This window comes from Molossus molossus, unplaced genomic scaffold (assembly GCF_014108415.1).
Source record: "Molossus molossus isolate mMolMol1 unplaced genomic scaffold, mMolMol1.p scaffold_m16_p_16, whole genome shotgun sequence".
Lineage (NCBI taxonomy): Eukaryota > Metazoa > Chordata > Mammalia > Chiroptera > Molossidae > Molossus > Molossus molossus.
The window spans coordinates 71843266-71861323 of record NW_023425351.1 but is presented as its reverse complement, the minus strand read 5'-3'; the positions used below and the strand labels follow the sequence as shown (position 1 = coordinate 71861323).

Here is an 18058-nt window from a genome sequence, read left to right as displayed (position 1 = left end):
AGAGTGGGAGGGAGAGAGAGAGAGAGAAACATCAACGTGAAAGGGACACATCGAGTGGCTGCCACCCACACGACCCAACCAGGGCCGGGGACAAACTGCAGCCAAGGTACATGCCCTTAGCGGGAACCGAACCCGGGTCTCTCCGGACCGCAGGCCAACGCTCTAACCGCTGAGCCAAACCGGCCAGGGCTCGACAGGGCGTTTTTGGTGGCTTCTGGTCATCTAGGTCCTGATGTAAGATGCGATCACTAGAAGGCGTGTGCGTGTGATGGTCTGAGTCACCGAGGTCACGTCCATTTATAATGCGTGCGCGTGGGCCTGGCCCAGCGTGATGGTGCGGCTCCTGCAGACCTCTGCAGTCAGGTGCTCGCCGTGTCCACCAGACAGCCCCAGGTGCACGGCACCACCTTACTTTCTAGAGGAACTGACAGGCCTTCAGCTGTCCATGTGCCCAGGCTCTGCGGGCAGTGAACCTGGACCCGAGTCTGACTCTGGCTCTGGGCGCTTCGCCCGAGCACCGCGCTGGGAGGTGGCGCAAGAACAGCAGTCGGGCCGCCTCCCGCTCCTCACATCGGGCTACTTCTGCTCTGCGCTCCCTTGTTCAGCGGCCCACGCACCGTGGCTTCAGGAGGGCAGCGGGCGCGCTTCTTGCTGGCAGCACTGTGTCCAGAGCGCGGGGCTGGGAGCGGCTGTCCCGCTGGGCCTGGACGCTGCGGGCCGTCGGCTGGTGCGTTTCAGAAAGCAGTGTTTTCTAACGTTGCTTTAACATCTTGTTCTCCTCCTCGTGCTTCTTTATCCTTAATCTATTGTGGATGCGAGGGAAATTCAGAGTGAATTCCTTAACGCAGCAAGGCCGGTTAGATAATGATCTCGCATCCACAGAGGAGAGGCTCATGCATAATCCAGGGAGTTAGTGCCCACGGGTCTGATGTAGTCGGCAGAGCGCTGTGGCCACAAGAAGCATCGTCACGAACGAGGGTTGGACCAGTGTCCAGGGTGGGGCTGCTGGTGGTAAACCACTCAGGCCTCCATACTGCCTACAAAATACAGATGGACTCATTCAGCTATTTTGATTTAAGAATTTCATAATACAGGTGATCACTTATTCCTCTTGTATCCGCTGGCTTGATTTCATTAGGAGGTCGTCTGAGTTTGAATTGTTCTTTTTGGATGAGGCGTGTGAATGAGGGATACGTCTTTGACAGTGAAAATTATTTAATTCATAATTACATAAAATCTCCCAGTGAAAGTCTGCCCCCAAGTATAAAAGTTTCTGTCACTTGGGCACCTGCTCATGCCTTTGCCTTGACTCGAGGTGACCACAGTGTCTCTGACAGGCCCTTTGAGGGTTTAGGTGGGCTCCTCCCGGCTGGACGTGGTGCCTGTGGCTTCAGGGCCGCCCACAGCCAGCAGGAAACAGAGCGCAGGACACGCGCCCACACGTTGTTCCTTTTGCTGCAAGGCCACCTATTCTCTCTCCATCCCCCGAGAGGCCACATTCCTTCCGTAAGTGGCGGAAACGTCGATTCTCCAGGAAGTCTTTCACGCGTTCCCAGGCAGCTCTACTCTGGTACAGCACCGGGGATGTGATGACGAAGCTGCCGTAACCCTTGCCTGCAAGGAGCTCGGATAGGAAGCTGACAGCCCCCCACATGGTGATGTACACACACACGCATGCACACACACACACACACACACACACTCAGGCACACATATGCACACGCAAAACACGCACAAATGCACATACATGCACACACAAACAAGTACGCACATGCACAAACACAAACATGCATGCACACACATGCACGCACGTACGCGCGCACGCGCGCACACACACACACACACACACACAAACACTGGCCAAGCACAGGGACTCTCCCTGCCCAGAAGGAATGCACAAGCACAGGTCTCCTCCGCCCGGTGAGGGAGCAGCCCCGTGCCCCTTCCGGGCTCCAGGTTGGGCCTGGCTCTGCCAGTGCTCACTGCCCTCCCTGCCCTGGCCTCGGGCTTCCAGAGGCAGCAGGGGCCCCTGGGACCCGTCCTTCCTTCGTTAGCCTTTCCTGTTTCCACGTGGGTGCAGGCCTCTCTCTAACCCAGCTGCTTTCAACCGCTGCGCCGCAGGCGTTTTTAAATCACGTGGCACCTGACTATTTATTTATTTTTTGTTTTTGTTATCCTCACCCGAGGACATTTTCCCATTTTTTTGTTCAGATAGAGTGGGAGGGAGAGAGAGAGAGAAACATCGACATGAAAGGGACACATCGAGTGGTTGCCACCCGCACGACCAACCAGGGCCGGGGACAAACTGCAACCGAGGTACGCGCCCTTAGCGGGAACCAAACCCGGGTCTCTCAGGACCGCAGGCTGACACTCTAACCGCTGAGCCAAACCGGCCAGGGCGGCACCGACTAGTCAGAGGCACTGCCCTCTTTCCCTTTGGTCAGGGAGGCCACGCTTCAGCTGAGCTTTCAGGAGGGTGTGGAGGACAGACAGGTGCGAGGGGAGGGGCAGTGTGAGCTTCAAGCCCCCGCAGTCCTCGTCTGCTCTGCGGTCACCATCTCTGAGACCAGGAAGCTGGGCTGGGGGCAGACAGAGTGCCCCCCCCGGCCCCAAAGGGCTCAACGCGACCGAGCCCGCCTTCCCTGTGTGCCCCGCCGAGGCTGTCTCTGAACGGCCGCCTGTACTGGGACCCCTCTGAGTGCTTCGCTTTTTCCAGGCTTGCTCGACTAATGCGACCGAGCCCGCCTTCCCTGTGTGCCGCGCCGAGGCTGTCTCTGAACGGCCGCCTGTACTGGGACCCCTCTGAGTGCTTCGCTTTTTCCAGGCTTGCTCGACTAATGCGACCGAGCCCGCCTTCCCTGTGTGCCGCGCCGAGGCTGTCTCTGAACGGCCGCCTGTACTGGGACCCCTCTGAGTGCTTCGCTTTACACAGGCTTGCTCGACTGGAAAGGAGCCACAGGTTAGGTAATAAAGAAGCGCGTCCCGGTGGCATGGACCATTAACACAAGATGCACGGACCACACACAGCTTCCGTCACCGCAGGGGCAGCTCTCACTGCTGACCTCACCAGCCATCTCCGTCTCACGAGCCTGTGCTCGGAAGGGGCTGACGGCTGTGTGAGAGCAGGAGCTGTCCTCCCCGTGGTGGGGGAGACGGGCTGTCACTCGGCCCTCAGAGGCTCGCACCTCGGTGGCTCCAGCCAGACCGTAGCAGTCTGTCCTTTCCCACAGGCCGACGTCCAAACCAGAGCTGCACGTTGCTCCCACTGCCAGGGCCTCCCTCACGCTGTTGCCAGAATGCGCATCCTGAGCTCCTCTTCCTCACCCAGCCTGCGCTGTGGGGTGTTGGCATCTCGGACATGCACGGCAGGTTCTCTGTCCTCTCGTTCTGAACCCAGGCCAAGAGCAGGGAAACCCAGTGCAACGTGGTTCTTGGTCGTGCAAGTGCCCCTGGGAAATACAGCCTCCGCGACCCGGTGACTCACCCGCTTCCACTTCCCCAGGGTCCTTCCGTTCCACCCACTATCCCGCCTGTGTTCTCCGTCCTTTTTACCATTAGCATGGACATCGCCACCTCATGCTGCACAGAGTCCTCGGTCCGTATCGATCAGGGTCACTCAGTCAAGCAAGAAGTAAGGGGAAGGCTGCCCGTTTCACAGCTCCGTCCCCGTGGAACACGGTGACGTGCCCACGTTTGTAGGAGAGGGTCGTGTGGGCGCTGTGTGATGGGCCTGGGGTCTGTCCCTGCGAATGCATCGGTGCAGCGGGGAGAACTGTGTGTCATCGCTCGGAGCCTCGATGCCTGGACGTGCCCACGTTTGTAGGAGAGGGTCGTGTGGGTGCTGTGTGATCGGCCTGGGGTCTGTCCCTGCGAATGCATCAGTGCAGCGGGGAGAACTGTGTGTCGTCGCTCGGAGCCTCGATGCCTGGACGTGCCCGCGTTTGCAGGAGAGGGTCGAGTGGGCGCTGTGTGATGGGCCTGGGGTCTGTGTCCCTGCGAATGCATCGGTGCAGCGGGGAGAACTGTGTGTCGTCGCTTGGAGCCTTGATGCCTGGACGTGCCCACGTTTGTAGGAGAGGGTGGTGTGGGCGCTGTGTGATGGGCCTGGGGTCTGTGTCCCTGCGAATGCATCGGTGCAGCGGGGAGAACTGTGTGTCGTCGCTCGGAGCCTCGATGCCTGGACGCACCGCGTTTGTAGGAGAGGGTGGTGTGGGCGCTGTGTGATGGGCCTGGGGTCTGTCCCTGCGAATGCATCGGTGCAGCGGGGAGAACTGTGTGTCGTCACTCGGAGCCTCGATGCCTGGACGCACCGCGTTTGTAGGAGAGGGTGGTGTGGGCGCTGTGTGATGGGCCTGGGGTCTGTGTCCCTGCGAATGCATCGGTGCAGCGGGGAGAACTGTGTGTCGTCGCTCGGAGCCTCGATGCCTGGACGTGCCCGCGTTTGCAGGAGAGGGTCGAGTGGGCGCTGTGTGATGGGCCTGGGGTCTGTGTCCCTGCGAATGCATCGGTGCAGCGGGGAGAACTGTGTGTCGTCGCTCGGAGCCTCGATGCCTGGACGCACCGCGTTTGTAGGAGAGGGTGGTGTGGGCGCTGTGTGATGGGCCTGGGGTCTGTGTCCCTGCGAATGCATCGGTGCAGCGGGGAGAACTGTGTGTCGTCGCTTGGAGCCTCGATGCCTGGACGTGCCCACGTTTGTAGGAGAGGGTGGTGTGGGCGCTGTGTGATGGGCCTGGGGTCTGTGTCCCTGCGAATGCATCGGTGCAGCGGGGAGAACTATGTGTCGTCGCTCGGAGCCTCGATGCCTGGACGTACCGCGTTTGTAGGAGAGGGTGGTGTGGGCGCTGTGTGATGGGCCTGGGGTCTGTGTCCCTGCGAATGCATCGGTGCAGCGGGGAGAACTGTGTGTCGTCGCTCGGAGCCTCGATGCCTGGACGCACCGCGTTTCAAACCCCCGGCCAGGGGCTGCCTGAAGCCTGTCGGTTTTCTCGGGAAGGTGTCGCCGAGGGACACTTCACGGCCGTTCCTCCTCCAAGGACACGAGCTTCTTAAATGTGGTGCACGAGGGCCCTGGCGATGACAGGTGCGGCGGAGGTGTTGCAGGGCAGGGGCCCCGCCTCCTCAGGCGCCCGGGGATCAGAGCCCGGCCGCACGGCCCTCCCGTCAGGGTCTCATCGCGCGAACATGTGACAAAAGTCTTGAACAGCAGAAGCGTCAGTTCCCGCTTCCCAGCGTCCTGCCCACGGCGCCTCTTGTGAGGAGCGCATGCGCGGCACCGCTGCCCGCTCCCACGGTCCAGTCGGCGGCTCCTCCCGCTGCTCTGTGCCGTCCGCCCCGTCCGTGCTGCGAGCCTCTGCCGGGTTCCTGGGGGGGCTGGGGCTCCTCCTGGGGGGCGGGGCTGAGGGGGTCCAGTGTGGGGGGCCGGGAGCATGGGGGCGGGGCTGAGGGGGTCCAGTCGGGGGGCTGGGGCTCCTCTGGGGGGCGGGGCTGAGGGGGGTCCAGTGGGGGGCTGGGGTTCCTCTGGGGGACGGGGCTGAGGGGGTCCAGTGTGGGGGGCTGGGGCTCCTCCTGGGTGGCGCCGGGCTGAGGGGGTCTAGTGTGGGGGGCCTGGGGCTCCTCGGGGGGGCGCGGGGCTAAGGGGGTCCAGTGTGGGGGGCCTGGGGCTCCTCTGAGGGGCGCGGGGCTGAGGAAGTTCAGTGTTGGGGGGCCTGGGGCTCCTCTGGGGGTCGCGGGGCTGAGGAAGTTCAGTGTTGGGGGGCCTGGGGCTCCTCTGGGGGGCACGGGGCTGAGGAAGTTCAGTGTTGGGGGGCCTGGGGCTCCTCTGGGGGGCGCGGGGCTGAGGAAGTTCAGTGTAGGGGGAGCTGGGAGCACGGGGGACGGAGCTGAGGGAGTCCAGTGTGGGGGGGCTGGGAACACGGGGGCACGGAGGCTGCGGCTGGTCCCATCGCGCTGACTCACGGGAGCCCTGGAGGGATTTACGGGGTAGACTCGTGGGGTGAGCACCGTCGCGGAGGGGCCACATGTACCAGAGTGGGGGCTCAAAACAGTGCTTGGTGACTCAGGGTCGCTGGGCCCGTGTGGGGCCCAATGAGGAGGCGCCGTGAAGACCCTCATTCGTTCCGCAAATGTTCGCTGAGCGCAGCCGTGTGCCCAGCGCCTGGTCTGTTGCTTTGTGTTTCTCTCTGCAGACAGCAGGTGCCTGCTGCTTCCTCTGCCTCTGCCTGTCTTGCCTTCTTCCCCTCGAGGACCCAGCTCAGCCACCGTCTGCGGGGCTGGGACGGCTGCGTGTCCTGGGGTCACGCTGCAGCCCGGAGCTGGGACGGCTGCGTGTCCTGGGGTCACGCTGCAGCCCGGAGCTGGGACGGCTGCGTGTCCTGGGGTCACGCTGCAGCCCGGAGCTGGGACGGCTGCGTGTCCTGGGGTCACGCTGCAGCCCGGAGCTGGGACGGCTGCGTGTCCTGGGGTCACGCTGCAGCCCGGAGCTGGGACGGCTGCGTGTCCTGGGGTCACGCTGCAGCCCGGAGCTGGGACGGCTGCGTGTCCTGGGGTCACGCTGCAGCCCGGAGCTGGGACGGAGGCTGGACGCCGCCGGGGAAATGACGCAGGCCGCCGCCCGGTCTCGGGAAGGGCGGGCTTCCCAGGCGCAGCTCGCCCCTCCGGCCAGCTAAGGAACATTGCCGGCCAAGGGATGGCCCAACCGCACCGGACACCGAGGGGCAGCCTCACTGTTGTTGGAGTCCCCCGGCTGCTCAGTGCCTGGGATCTCGGTTCCCGCTCATGTTGCATTTGAACCTGCTGGTCTTTAGAAAAGGACAGGGGCCCTGCACAGTAGCCCCGTGTCCTTCTCTTCGTCCCTACCTTGTTCAGAAACGACGGAATGCTCCAGTGTCGCTCCCTGACCCCTCAGGCTTCGCCTCGTGGAGAGCGGCCGCTCCACGTGCGGACACTTCAGTGAGGTGTTTCCTGAGAGAGAGACATCGGCAAGGTCTCCCAAGGCTGTGGGCAGAAGGGCCTCCGCTGGACCTCCTGGGTCTGCCCAGCGGGGGTGGTGGGACCTCCAGCAGTCGGGCAGGGAGCACGGCCCGGGGTTCCTCGGAGCCAGCAGGGACAGAAACGGGGTCAGCGGCTGTGAGGAGTCCAGGGGAAGGTCCTTCTCAGCCGCCACACCTGTCTTCTGAGTCTCATTCTCCAACACCTGGGACGTATCCAGATGTTCCTTAGTAAAGGGCAGGCTCATGCTCCAGTCTGGCTCCAGCCCCATGTTTTATTTAAAAACCATCCCCCAATTTATTTTTCTTCTGGTTAAAATGCCGTCCTTCTTTCGAAAAGGACAGCTGATCTATGGAGAGTCAATACTACTAGAACATGAACTAAGTTCAAACTGTAGACTTGGTGATCACCGCTCTTCATTTTTCTCCGTTAAACAGAAAAATACTGAGTCTGAGCAAGCGCTTGGTGAAAGGAATGAGCGGAGGGACACCACTGTCCTGGGTGACGGCCTTCCTGCCGGGCTGCTGGCTCCGTTTCCCAGAAGGCCGAGCACCGCCTTAGTGAGGAAGCCAGGTGGTCTCCGCGTGGGAACGGAACGTGTCGGCGGGGCCCACGTCCTTGCTCTCTTGTTTAACGCTCACCAGGAGCCCGGGCTTCGCGGGCCGGGAGCACAGGGCTGCCGTCCGACCTGGGTGTTGGACTCCTCGCCTCTGCCTTCCTTCCCTCCCCACCTGTGCTTGTGCTGGGCGACCAGAGGCAAGAGCCAGTGTCTTGGTGGCCACTTGGCTCTTGTTTTGGGGTGAAGTTCTGCACCCTCATACTGCATCCTTTTTGTTTTTAACACTGGCCATTGTTCACAATGACTTATTGTGTGCTCACTAATCCTAGCTTACCTCTGGCTTCAGGTTCTCAGCTGACAAGGAATGTTACTCCTTTGTAATTATATTATGTAGCTATTCTCAGTCTTCAGAGGGAGGACGTCTTAGGTGCGTATAATTAGAAATGCATATTTAGCACACAAGGGATAATTTCTGCTACACAGCTGTGTGTTAAATAAAATAAGTAGCATCTGCAGACGGCGAGGTTTGCATTTATAATAGAGATTTATTCTCCCAGAGGCCAGGAAGCCGTAATCCTCAGAAAACCCTTCCTACCAGCGCTGAAGGTGTTTCATTCATTCATTCATTCATTCATTCATGAAGCGTTTGCTGAGGTCCTCCAGGGTAGTGCACCAGGCTGTGAGTGCGCTGGGCATTGCCATGCCTGGAGGGACCACCAGCACAGGGACATGCCCAGGGTCATACTGCCGTCTGTACAGTGGCGCCATGGCTGTCTGTCAGTGAGGACTTCAGAGTGCGTGGGTGTGGGGTTGACTTCTGTCACCGACAAGCTTTGGGATTAGTTGGGCAAAACACAAATCCAAGTCCCAGTGTGTGTGTATATGTGTGTGTGTGTGTGTGTATGTGTGTGTGTGTGTATGTGTGTGTGTGTGTATGTGTGTGTGTATGTGTATGTGTGTGTGTGTGTGTGTGTGTGTATCAGCAGCTGAGAGGCGCTGTGGGCCAGTGGCCAGGGTGGCGTCCTAGGAGTCATGTCTTAGTACAGTGCACGTCCCCATCCTTTGTGACTTCTTCTCGTGTGGTTCGGCTGCTTGTGGCCCGCACTCGTCCTGTCCCGAAAGGTGCTCTGGGCCAGAGGCCATGGCTGGCTGGCCTGGATTCCCTGTTTGCCTGCCCTGGTCTGTGTCCCCGCTCCCTCCCCAACACCTGGGTTCTTGCAGCCAGGGTCAAACATTGCACCCAAAGTGATCAGCCTGGTGCCCTCTCTTCCTGGGCCTCTTCCGGGGCAGCTGGGCCCCTTTCCTGTGCTCTCCTAAGGGCCTGTGGCCTGTGTCTGACATGGGGTGGACTCGGGAATCGTGTGAGAGCCGAGGCGTGTGGCTCTCCACGGGCCCGCCAAGGAACAGCGGGAGGGGAGCACCTGGCTGTCAGCCCTGACCATGTTCAGGTGGGCGACAGGGTTCGAGAGGATGCCTGCTTGCATGAGCTTAGTTTAAGACTTTGATTTCTTGCCTTTCCTGGGGTGGCAGCTGACCCCTTCCTCCGTTCCTGGACCATCGAGAAAGCCCCACTTGGCCTGTGGCAGTTCATCACCCTGTGAGCTGACCCCGGCCAGCTCGTGTGGCGGCCGGCTCTGCCTCCGCTGAGGTGGGCCCGCCCCATCCCTCCTGGAAGGCCTGGCGTCTCCTTGGCCTTCTGGCTCGGGAAGCCCTGTGCCTGTTTCTCCACGGGTTCAAGGCTTTACCCCCCATTGTCTGGGAGCCTCATTGAGCCCCGCCGATAGAAGTGCCCCCAACCTGACCTGCGTCTCAGCGATGCCGACTGAGATGCGCTTCCTCTGACATGCTGTGTCCGTGCGTGGAATGACATCGGAGCCGCGTTCCATGTGCAGACCCAGTCTGAGAGCTGCTGGTGTGCACACTGATCACAGGAGAGAGGGTGCGAGTGTCCCCGGGGCGGGAGTAATGACTTCCCCAGTTGGGTGTCTTCAGCCTCACCCGGTGAAGCCCGCCTCCTGCAGGAACGCCGATCAGCTCAGGCAGCGCTGAGATAATTGTTTACATCTTTGCAGACCCTGGAAGCCATCCTGAATTTTAAGTACTCCGGAGGCCCGGGCCACGTGGAAGGCTACTACCGGAACCTGTCCCTGGGACTGCACGTGGAGGTCGAGCCGTCCGTGTTCTTCACCCGAGTCAGCACTCTGCCAGCAACCAGGTACCTGTCTGTGCGCTGTGGTCGCCTGCTCCTGGAGTCTGACTGTGTCTGCAGTTCTGACCACGCCGTCCACCCTGGCCGCCTCCTGTCAGTCTGCACCCTTGTCCTGGCTGCACGGGCTCTCTGGGTCTCAGGTTCCCATCAGGGAGACGGGGTGTTTCAGGGGTGTGAGTGAATGGGCGTTCCACTTTGTAACACGTAGCAGTCCTACTGACATCGCCACGTGTCTGTCTGTGGGAGTCACTGTGGGCACAGCTCTGCTCCCTGCCTGAGCCGTGCTGGCTCTGCTGACCTGCAGGGCGACTCCCAGAGGAGTAACATCTCTCTCTCTTTAATCCTCACCCAAGGATGCTTTTCTATTATCTTCAGAGAGAGAGAGAAAAGTCAACATGAGAGAGGCACATCGACTGGTTGCCTCCCACACGACCAGGGCCGGGGACGAACCGCAACCAAGGCGTGTGCCCTCGACTGGAATCGAACCTGCGGCTCGTTGTTCTGCGGGCTGACGCTCTAACCGCTGAGCCAAACTGGCCAGGGTGGAGTCTAAGATCTCTCCTTGTGTCACTCTGGAACCCCAGTAAAACGTGTGTGCAGGGCCAGGCTGTCAGCATCTCAGCTGGACAGAGTTCCCCACGTCCGGAGCATCGGGCCGTTTCTGCCCTGGGCCCCCCTGCCTTCTCTCCCGTTGACTCCCCAGACCTCGTCTTCCTTCAGGGAGAGGGAAGGCAGAGTGTCCACTTTAGACCAGCCGTGGCCAGAGAGCCAAGAGGTGATCTTCTCTGAGGGGCAGGATGACAGTTTCTCATTCAAGACTTTGGCCCCCGGTGACCTGGGGTCGAGGGGTTGAGAGCACGGGTGGAGCTGCAGTCAACGGGGACCCTCTGCCGCTCGGACTCCTGGCCTGGTGGCCAGCGGCCATTGGGGAGCAGGTCCTGGTCACCACCGAGCACTGGATGCTTCGTGTCCAGGGCACCTCTCCTCCCGGGTGGGGCGGCAGGGCCAGGGCAGTGACAGTGGCGCCTGAGGCACCAGAAGGGGGAGAGGACATCAGCCGGCTCGCAGTCCCCAGAGTCAAGGAGAAGGTGTGGTGCCCTGTTCGTGTCTACATAAAACTCCCTTTAAACGGCTGTGTCCCCAGATAACGAGTGTGTTTTGGTTCATAAGAGACACCGTTTGTCTTCTCAAGAACTGGAGACTGGCCTGAGCAAGGATTAATGGCTTAGCGTGGGCTTCTCAGCATCATGTTTCCTCACCTGTCGCCTTTCGTCCTGGAGCAACAGTCTCTCTGGCCACAGCTTCGTCGGTTCTGAATGTGTACGAAGTTCCTGCCCCTGGGGCAGCTTCGGCCGGGACTGCTGCCAGGGGCTCTGAGTGTCTCAGGCCCCCTGGGCGTGGGGGCCTCTCCCTCCTAAGGCTGGGCTGGGCGCCTCCTCCTCCTTCTCCGCCTGCTGCCGCTGCCACAGAGCTGGTTCTCGGGAGCAGCACAGGTGGTCACGGAGCTGACCGTGTCCCCTCTGGCTGTCTGGCTTCCCCGCCACGGCCCCTCAGCTCCGACAGCTTCAGAGACAAGTGCTCCTGTGCCGGTGCAGACGGAACTCAGCAGAGCTGGTGCTTAGCTGCTGGGGCGCTTGGCTCCCGACCCCCACCTGCTGACCTCACTCTGCTTTCTTCTGGCCTGTGCGTTTCTCCTGCCTGCTCGTGGGGTTGAGATTTGACTCCCTCTCATTCTCCTTCCCGTCCCTGCGAAGTCCAGTTGACCCCCAGGTCCTCTGACAGGTGTCCCGGGGCCTGTGCACCCGCTGTCTTCCACTGCATCCCCGAACCGCCGCCTCCATGCTCGTTCCACAGCACCCTGCCCCGGGCCCCGGAGACGGAGCTCAGAGCCGACTGCCCCGGGGCCCGAGCCTGCACCCTGGCCGCACAGAGGCAGCGGTTCGCCCCGAACTGTCATTCCTTCACTGTGGAAAGTCTGTTCACCGTGATGCTCTGTTACCCTCTTTGGTAAAACCTTCCTAAACACGACCAGGCAGAGGGGGCGCCTTTCGTGGGTTCCCCTGTGGTTCCCTGTACGATGGCCCGTAATCGCCTGAGTGTGCTCAATGGGTGCGCGGTCGCTGGTGCCTGGGGAGTGTGTGGTGCTCCCCTCGCTAACACGGACAGTTACGCAGTTTTCTCATCGATGATTTAGGGTGGCCCTATGTGCTCCAGGCTAACTCTGTTCTGGGGAATGTCACAGGTCCCTCATGTTCAGCGCCCCATCTCAACTCCAGAGAACCCATCATAGTCAGCATGGCTGCCGGACATGGTACACTCACTCACCCTCTGTGGCGTGTTAATGAGAAGAAGAGACAGGACTTGGATTGTGGCCTCCTTGGCACCCAAATCCGTGCTTTCTGCCCAGGCCCTCTGAACTGGGAGCCCTGGCACTGGGGTTCACGTGCTCATTCGGCCCCTCACCCCCCTGTGTCTTTGGAAGTGCCCCCCCCCCCCCAGCTGCAGCCTTCCTGTCCCTCCCTGGAGTGACCCCGAGGCTCCCAGTGAGAAGAGAATCTAATCAGACACTGCAGGCGGCTGCTCTCTTCCGGCTCGGCTCAGACGCCTCCTCGATGTTCCCTTCTCCCCCAGGGCTGAGCGCAGGTCTCAGCTGACTTTTATTTGGGAGATCAATTACCTTCGATATCCACTTTTTACACCGAGCGGCCTGGTAATGTTGTTAGGGGCGAGGTCGGAATGGATGGGCCACACCGCCCTGTCTGAGCAATTTTTTTCTAGCCTGTTACGATAGATGATCCAGTCTGAGATGTTGCCACTGAGCTATGCGGAAAACACACTCCTCTGAGCAGGGTGCAGGGTGTGATAGTTATTCCATTATTAACATAAATCTCACCCCTGACACCTCAGGGCGCCAATCCCGGCCACTTAGAAAAATTCCGCTCCGGGCCAGGGAGACTGGGCTGGCAGGCTCGGAACAGGGCCCTTGTACCTGGGTTCAGCACGGCTGCGCTTCTTCAGGTTGCTGCGTTCCTGTAGGCCGTGGGTTTTAAACGTACAAGAATTTGGAATTTTAGGACTCAGAATCACACATCTGTATCTGGTTTCGAGTCTACTGCCTCTGCTCTGTCACCCACATTTCTTTAAGCATCAGCTTCCCTGCGTCCTGAGATGGAGATAGCATTGATCTTGCAGGGTCAGGTTTGAAAGTATGTGCAGGTGTCCAGTGCAGGGCCTGGCACATGGTGGCTAGTTGAAAACATGGGCGTCAGAGGACATGGGTGACACGTATGTGGGAAGAGCCAGGAGCAGGGACAGAGGGGTGTGGGTCGTCCACACAGAGCAGCTCTGTGGAGCCTGCTCCCCTCAGCACCTCTCCAGGGCCGAGTGGCCGTGTCCCCCCTTTCTGCAGCCACACCGCGGGCGAGCGCTCCTGTGCAGGGTGTGGCGCAGGCTCCTCTGCAGCCCGCGAGGTGTCTCGGGTGGTCCGTGATTGTTACGCGTGCAGGGACCCTGGTTTGGTGGATGGCAAGGCTCTCGGAGTCCCGAGGACACTCGGAAGCTCAGTAACTCGGAGCGGCCGTGGCCACCACAGCTTCCGTCACCAGAAGCACCTTCGGATGCCTCGTTCTGTTTTTTCTTCACCGTTGACTGAGTTCAGCAACCAGGTTTCGTAAGATGTACAGGGAAGCTCTCCGTCCTGAGACTGGCTCCTAACTTTTCCTCTGGAAAGAAAACAGAACCGGGAACTACGCCGGCTTCCGGCGCTTTAAACGACGACGCAGATTTGGCCGCAGGTGCGCGTGGGCCATGACCGCTGTCCTGGCTGTGTGTCCACCCGTGTCTGCACACCAGGGATGACTGGACGCTGCCGTGCGGACCCCAGGAGGCCCGGGAGAGACGACTGCCCCCAGCGGAGGAAGAGCCCAAGGACTTCTGGCCGTGGTCCGTGGTTCTGGGCAGACTCGTCCGTGGCGTGGGACTTGCTCGCACTCATGTTCGGCTGAGTCAGAACTGGGTGGTCGGGGGCTCTGCTGGCACCGCGTGTGCTGTGCCGTCCACGGCTCCACAGACGGCGGCCGGGCCGGCACCACCTCATGTTTACGTGCAGCTCCTGTTGTCATTCCACAGCACTTGTGGCTCCTGCCCTAACCCAGGACGTAGGCATTCTCGTCTCCACGGGGGACCCGAGGCGCCGGGAAATGAAAGGACTTACGATGTCACAGTCATTAAGCAACAGAACCGGCATTCACAATAAGCTTTGTGTACTCGAGGTCTGTCTGTCTCGACGTGTGTCCTTCACCTGCAGCCTCGTCCCCTCCCCCAGCTCTGCAGACTCCTCCTGCCGCCCAGCCTTGCCCTGCGCTCCCCTCCTGGCAACGGGTCTGTCCTCCAGGGACCTGCTCTGACCCAGAGCTTCCAGGGAGCTGTCCCGGGCTTCCCTAGACCTCGGAGACATGGGTCCAGGAAAGAGAAAGCCCAGACAGACGGCAAGCAGGAACGAGCGTCCACTCGGTGCTCAGTAGAGCGTGAATCAGAATCGCCGAGTGAGCGGGAAGACGCGCAGGGCAAGCGCACCGCGGTGGGCGCGGTGGCGTCTGGGGGAGGCCCTCTGTGGGACTGGAAGGCAATGGCCGCCGACGTGTGGGCGGTCAGGGCCGTGGAGACGCTGGGTCCGGGCGCCCAGGACTTGGGACCGCGTGCCAGTGTCCCTTCCTGTGCCGCCGGGCGAGAGCGGCAGACACTGGGCCCTGCCCTGCCCTGCTCCGGAAATCACTTCCTCCTCCTCCTCTGATACGTTTCACAAGCTCCCTCTTCTGATGAAAGGCTTTGCTGTGATTGAAGGTTTCATGAAGTCATGACAAAGGTGGGACGGATCGTTCCTGAAACCTCCTTACGTGAGCTGAGTGGACGGCCTCTCGTAGGCAGCTGTCAGGCTGATGAGCACGTTCCGAGCGCTGAGCCTCGAGGGGGAGACCCCGCCCGGAGAGCCCAGAAGCAGCCGGTGTGAGCCTGCTCTTCCAGAGACTGTGCTGGGCATCTGACTGGCCGCAAGAACTGTGACCCACCTTCCTCCTGGGCACGAGGGTCCGGGCACAGTCTGAAACACCGATGCTTCACTGACGCCCTGTGGCCCTTTGATGATGTCTGTGTGCACATGCGTGTGCCTGAGCATGCGTGTGTGTATGCATGTGTGTGTGTGCATGTGCCCGTGCACACCCATGAATGAGTGACTGCACCCCTCTCCACCTCAGCCCCACCTCTGGAAAGAGCAGTGGACGAGTTTGGGTTTGGAATCTGTTCAGATCTGCTCTAAGAACGAGAGGACTTTGAGTTCCAAGGCTCGAGTCTCAGTCGTCTCCTGAGCTTCACTTTCTTCCCCTGAGGCAGGCCCGGGGAGGACAGCCAGGGTTACTGTGATGAAGTGACCTCACGTGGCGTCTGGAGTGGGCGTCTGTGCTTCAGAAAATACACGCGAGTACCCGACGCCCTCGGCAGGGGCCTGCTCAGAGGTCAGCCGAGGCCGACGGACCCAGAGCACACGTCCTTTTCCGAGCCTGTTTCCTCCCCGCTCCTCCAGGGAGCAGCACGGCTCCTGCCTCTGTTCGGCCGTGTCGATCGGCGGACGTCTCGGTGCCCGTCTCGGCCCAGCTGCGGCACTTGGCGTTCGGGGCGCCGGTGGTTCCAGGGAGCACTCAGCCAGGACGGCGCAGGGCAGCTCCCGCCTCTGACAGTGTGGCTGGCTTTTGTGTGTGTGTCGCTGAAGGGTCTGGAGGGCGGGGGACAGTGGGGGGCCGGGGCAGGGGGGGCTGCTCCCGCAGCTCAGTGGTGTCATTTCCCAGACCCTTCGGCCCAGGGCCTCCCTCAGCCTGTGGTGTTTGTCCTCAGGGCCCCGAATAGTGTCTAGAGTCTCAGGCCCACTCGCTCTCGGGGGGAACAGGGAGGGGGCGAGGCCGAGGGCAGCGTCCGAGTCTCGGCCTCGTCTGCCTGTTGGGATGGACGGCTCCTGCCCTGTGTTCTCTCTGGAGCCGGGTCCCGTGGGCCTCTGGCGGCAGAGCGTTCTTCCTCCTCACCGTCTGTCCGTCTGTCCCAGAGAAGGCGGAGAAGAGGCTTCAGGGGGGGGGGGTGCGCTCCTCCAGGGCCCTCCACAGCCGGCCAAGGCGGGTGGGAGCTCGGGGCCGCGCACACCGCAGCGGGGTCTCCCCAGGCCCAGGGCCACGCCTGCCTGGGCCTGGGCGGTCCAGTGGACGGGCCGATGGGCCTGGCTCGGGCCTGCACTTCTGGGCGACACTAGCCAGGCGCCCTCCCGCTGCGGTCTCCCGTGCCAGACATTCCCGTGCCCACACGCGTGAGGCTCAGAGAGCTCGCGTCACTTCCCCAGGCCGCTTGGTTTGTGCAGGACACCGCAGGGCTGTGAGCATGTGGCCCCCAGGACCAAGGAGACTGTCCAAGCCCCTTTCAGAGCCCACAGCTCGGAGTGTGTTCCCGTCACCTTTTAGTCCACGGGCACTTGACACCTTTGCTAACATCGCCCTTCTCACACCCTCGCGCAGCGGAGTCTTGGGGAGGAGAGAGGCAAAGGCGCTCGGCTCCTGGGCTGTCAGAGGTCTGACCTCCCTTTGTCTTGCCCCCAGCACCCGGCAGTGCCACCTGCTCCTGGACGTCTTCAACTCCACCGAGCACGAGCTGGCGGTCAGCGCCCACGGCGACGGGGAGCTCACGCTGCAGGCGGGCGAGTGCCGGCGGTAGGTGTCCTGTGTCCCCAGGTGCTGCCCCGCGTCCCCGCCCCGCATCCTTCCCCCGTCCCCACGTCCCCGCATCCTTCCCCCCGTCCCCACGTCCCCGCATCCTTCCCCCCACGTCCTCACATCCTTCCCCCCGTCCCCACGTCCCCGCATCCTTCCCCCCGTCCCCACATCCCCGCATCCTTCCCCCCTGTCCCCACGTCCCCGCATCCTTCCCCCTGTCCCCACATTTCTGCATCCCTCCCCCATCCCTGTGTCCTTGCCCCCTTCTGTCAGAAGGCACTGAGTGTGGGAGTGTCTTCTTTCTGGGACGGAGCACTCTCATCTGATGCTTTCCCCTCCCTGAGCCCGCGCCCAGGAGCCAACCTCTCAGACCAAATACGTGCACCCCTCCCAGGCGAGCGTGCACCCCTCCCAGCCGAGCGTGTTCTCTTCGTGGCTTCTTGTGAGCATCTTGCTCAAAGGTCTTGTCCTCAGGATGCTGTGTGCCAAGGGCCTTTCCTCTTTACACCCCCCGCGAGCCCTTGGGGCTGTGAGGGAGCGGGTGGGTGGTGGGCAGCCCTGCTCGCTGCTGACCGCCTCCCTTCCTCATGGCTGCTCACGGGGGTCAGCCTAAAGGAAACCCTTTTATTGCCAACTACTCGTCGCCCGGGAACCTGTTCTGCATCCGCGCATGGCAGACCCCCAGCGCGGTGCTCTCCGCCCCCGGGATGCTCTGCTTGAGGAAGTGATCGCGTTGTCTGTGTTTGCTCCTGTGTCTGGGGGTGCTCCTGGAGCGGGCGGCGGGGTGTGCCTGCTGAATGCTGGCGGGCACCTCGGCGGGAAAGCTGGTCCGTCGGTGCCAGCGGGGCTCCCCGAGGACGGCAGGCGGGGCCTGCGCTTCAGGAGCCTTTGTCCTGGAAACTCTCGTCGATTAGACACTCATGAAGGCACGTTTCCTGCTCAGTGGGACCCCAGAACTGCCTCTGAGCCCCCTCCTGCAGCCGCACGGTGGGGTGTGTTCGGCCTGGGGAACACGGGGTGATCTGTAACCTCGGAGAGCAGACACGCCCAGCCTCAGGCACATTTCAGAACACACAGGAACACACTAGGCGCCCGTCTGCTCTTCGTGACTCTAAGTGCCCGGATGTGCGGGCACAGCGCCGGCCAGTGGGCTCAGGTGAGGGAGTGGACACTTGGCTCTGCAGGTGCCAGTGGTGTGGAAGGGACCTGGGCAGCACCTGCCCAGGGAGCCTCGCTCGCGGGAACCAAGACAGGCCAGTCAGCGGGTACCACCGGGCAGCACACAGAGCCGGCACCCTGCCCCCTCACTGCGGCAGGTACACCCGGGCAGCACGCAGAGCCGGCACCCTGCCCCCTCACTGCGGCAGGTACACCCGGGCAGCACGCAGAGCCGGCACCCTGCCCCCTCACTGCGGCAGGTACACCCGGGCAGCACGCAGAGCCGGCACCCTGTCCCCTCACTGTGGCAGGTACACTGGGCAGCACACAGAGCCGGCACCCTGCCCCCTCACTGCGGCAGGTACACCGGGCAGCACACAGAGCCGGCACCCTGTCCCC

The 18058-nt window shown here is 61.7% G+C and overlaps 1 protein-coding gene across 3 annotated transcripts in view; it reads left to right on the top strand.

Annotated features, from left to right (window-relative positions):
• Nucleotides 1-18058, top strand: part of TRAPPC9 (trafficking protein particle complex 9) — a 269592-nt gene that overhangs the window by 166444 nt on the left and 85090 nt on the right. For all 3 annotated transcript variants that reach the window (XM_036263854.1, XM_036263852.1, XM_036263853.1), the window contains 2 exons: nucleotides 9619-9761; nucleotides 16388-16498. In XM_036263854.1, coding sequence (XP_036119747.1) covers nucleotides 9619-9761; nucleotides 16388-16498 — 254 coding nt within the window. The remainder of the gene's footprint in view (nucleotides 1-9618; nucleotides 9762-16387; nucleotides 16499-18058) is intronic.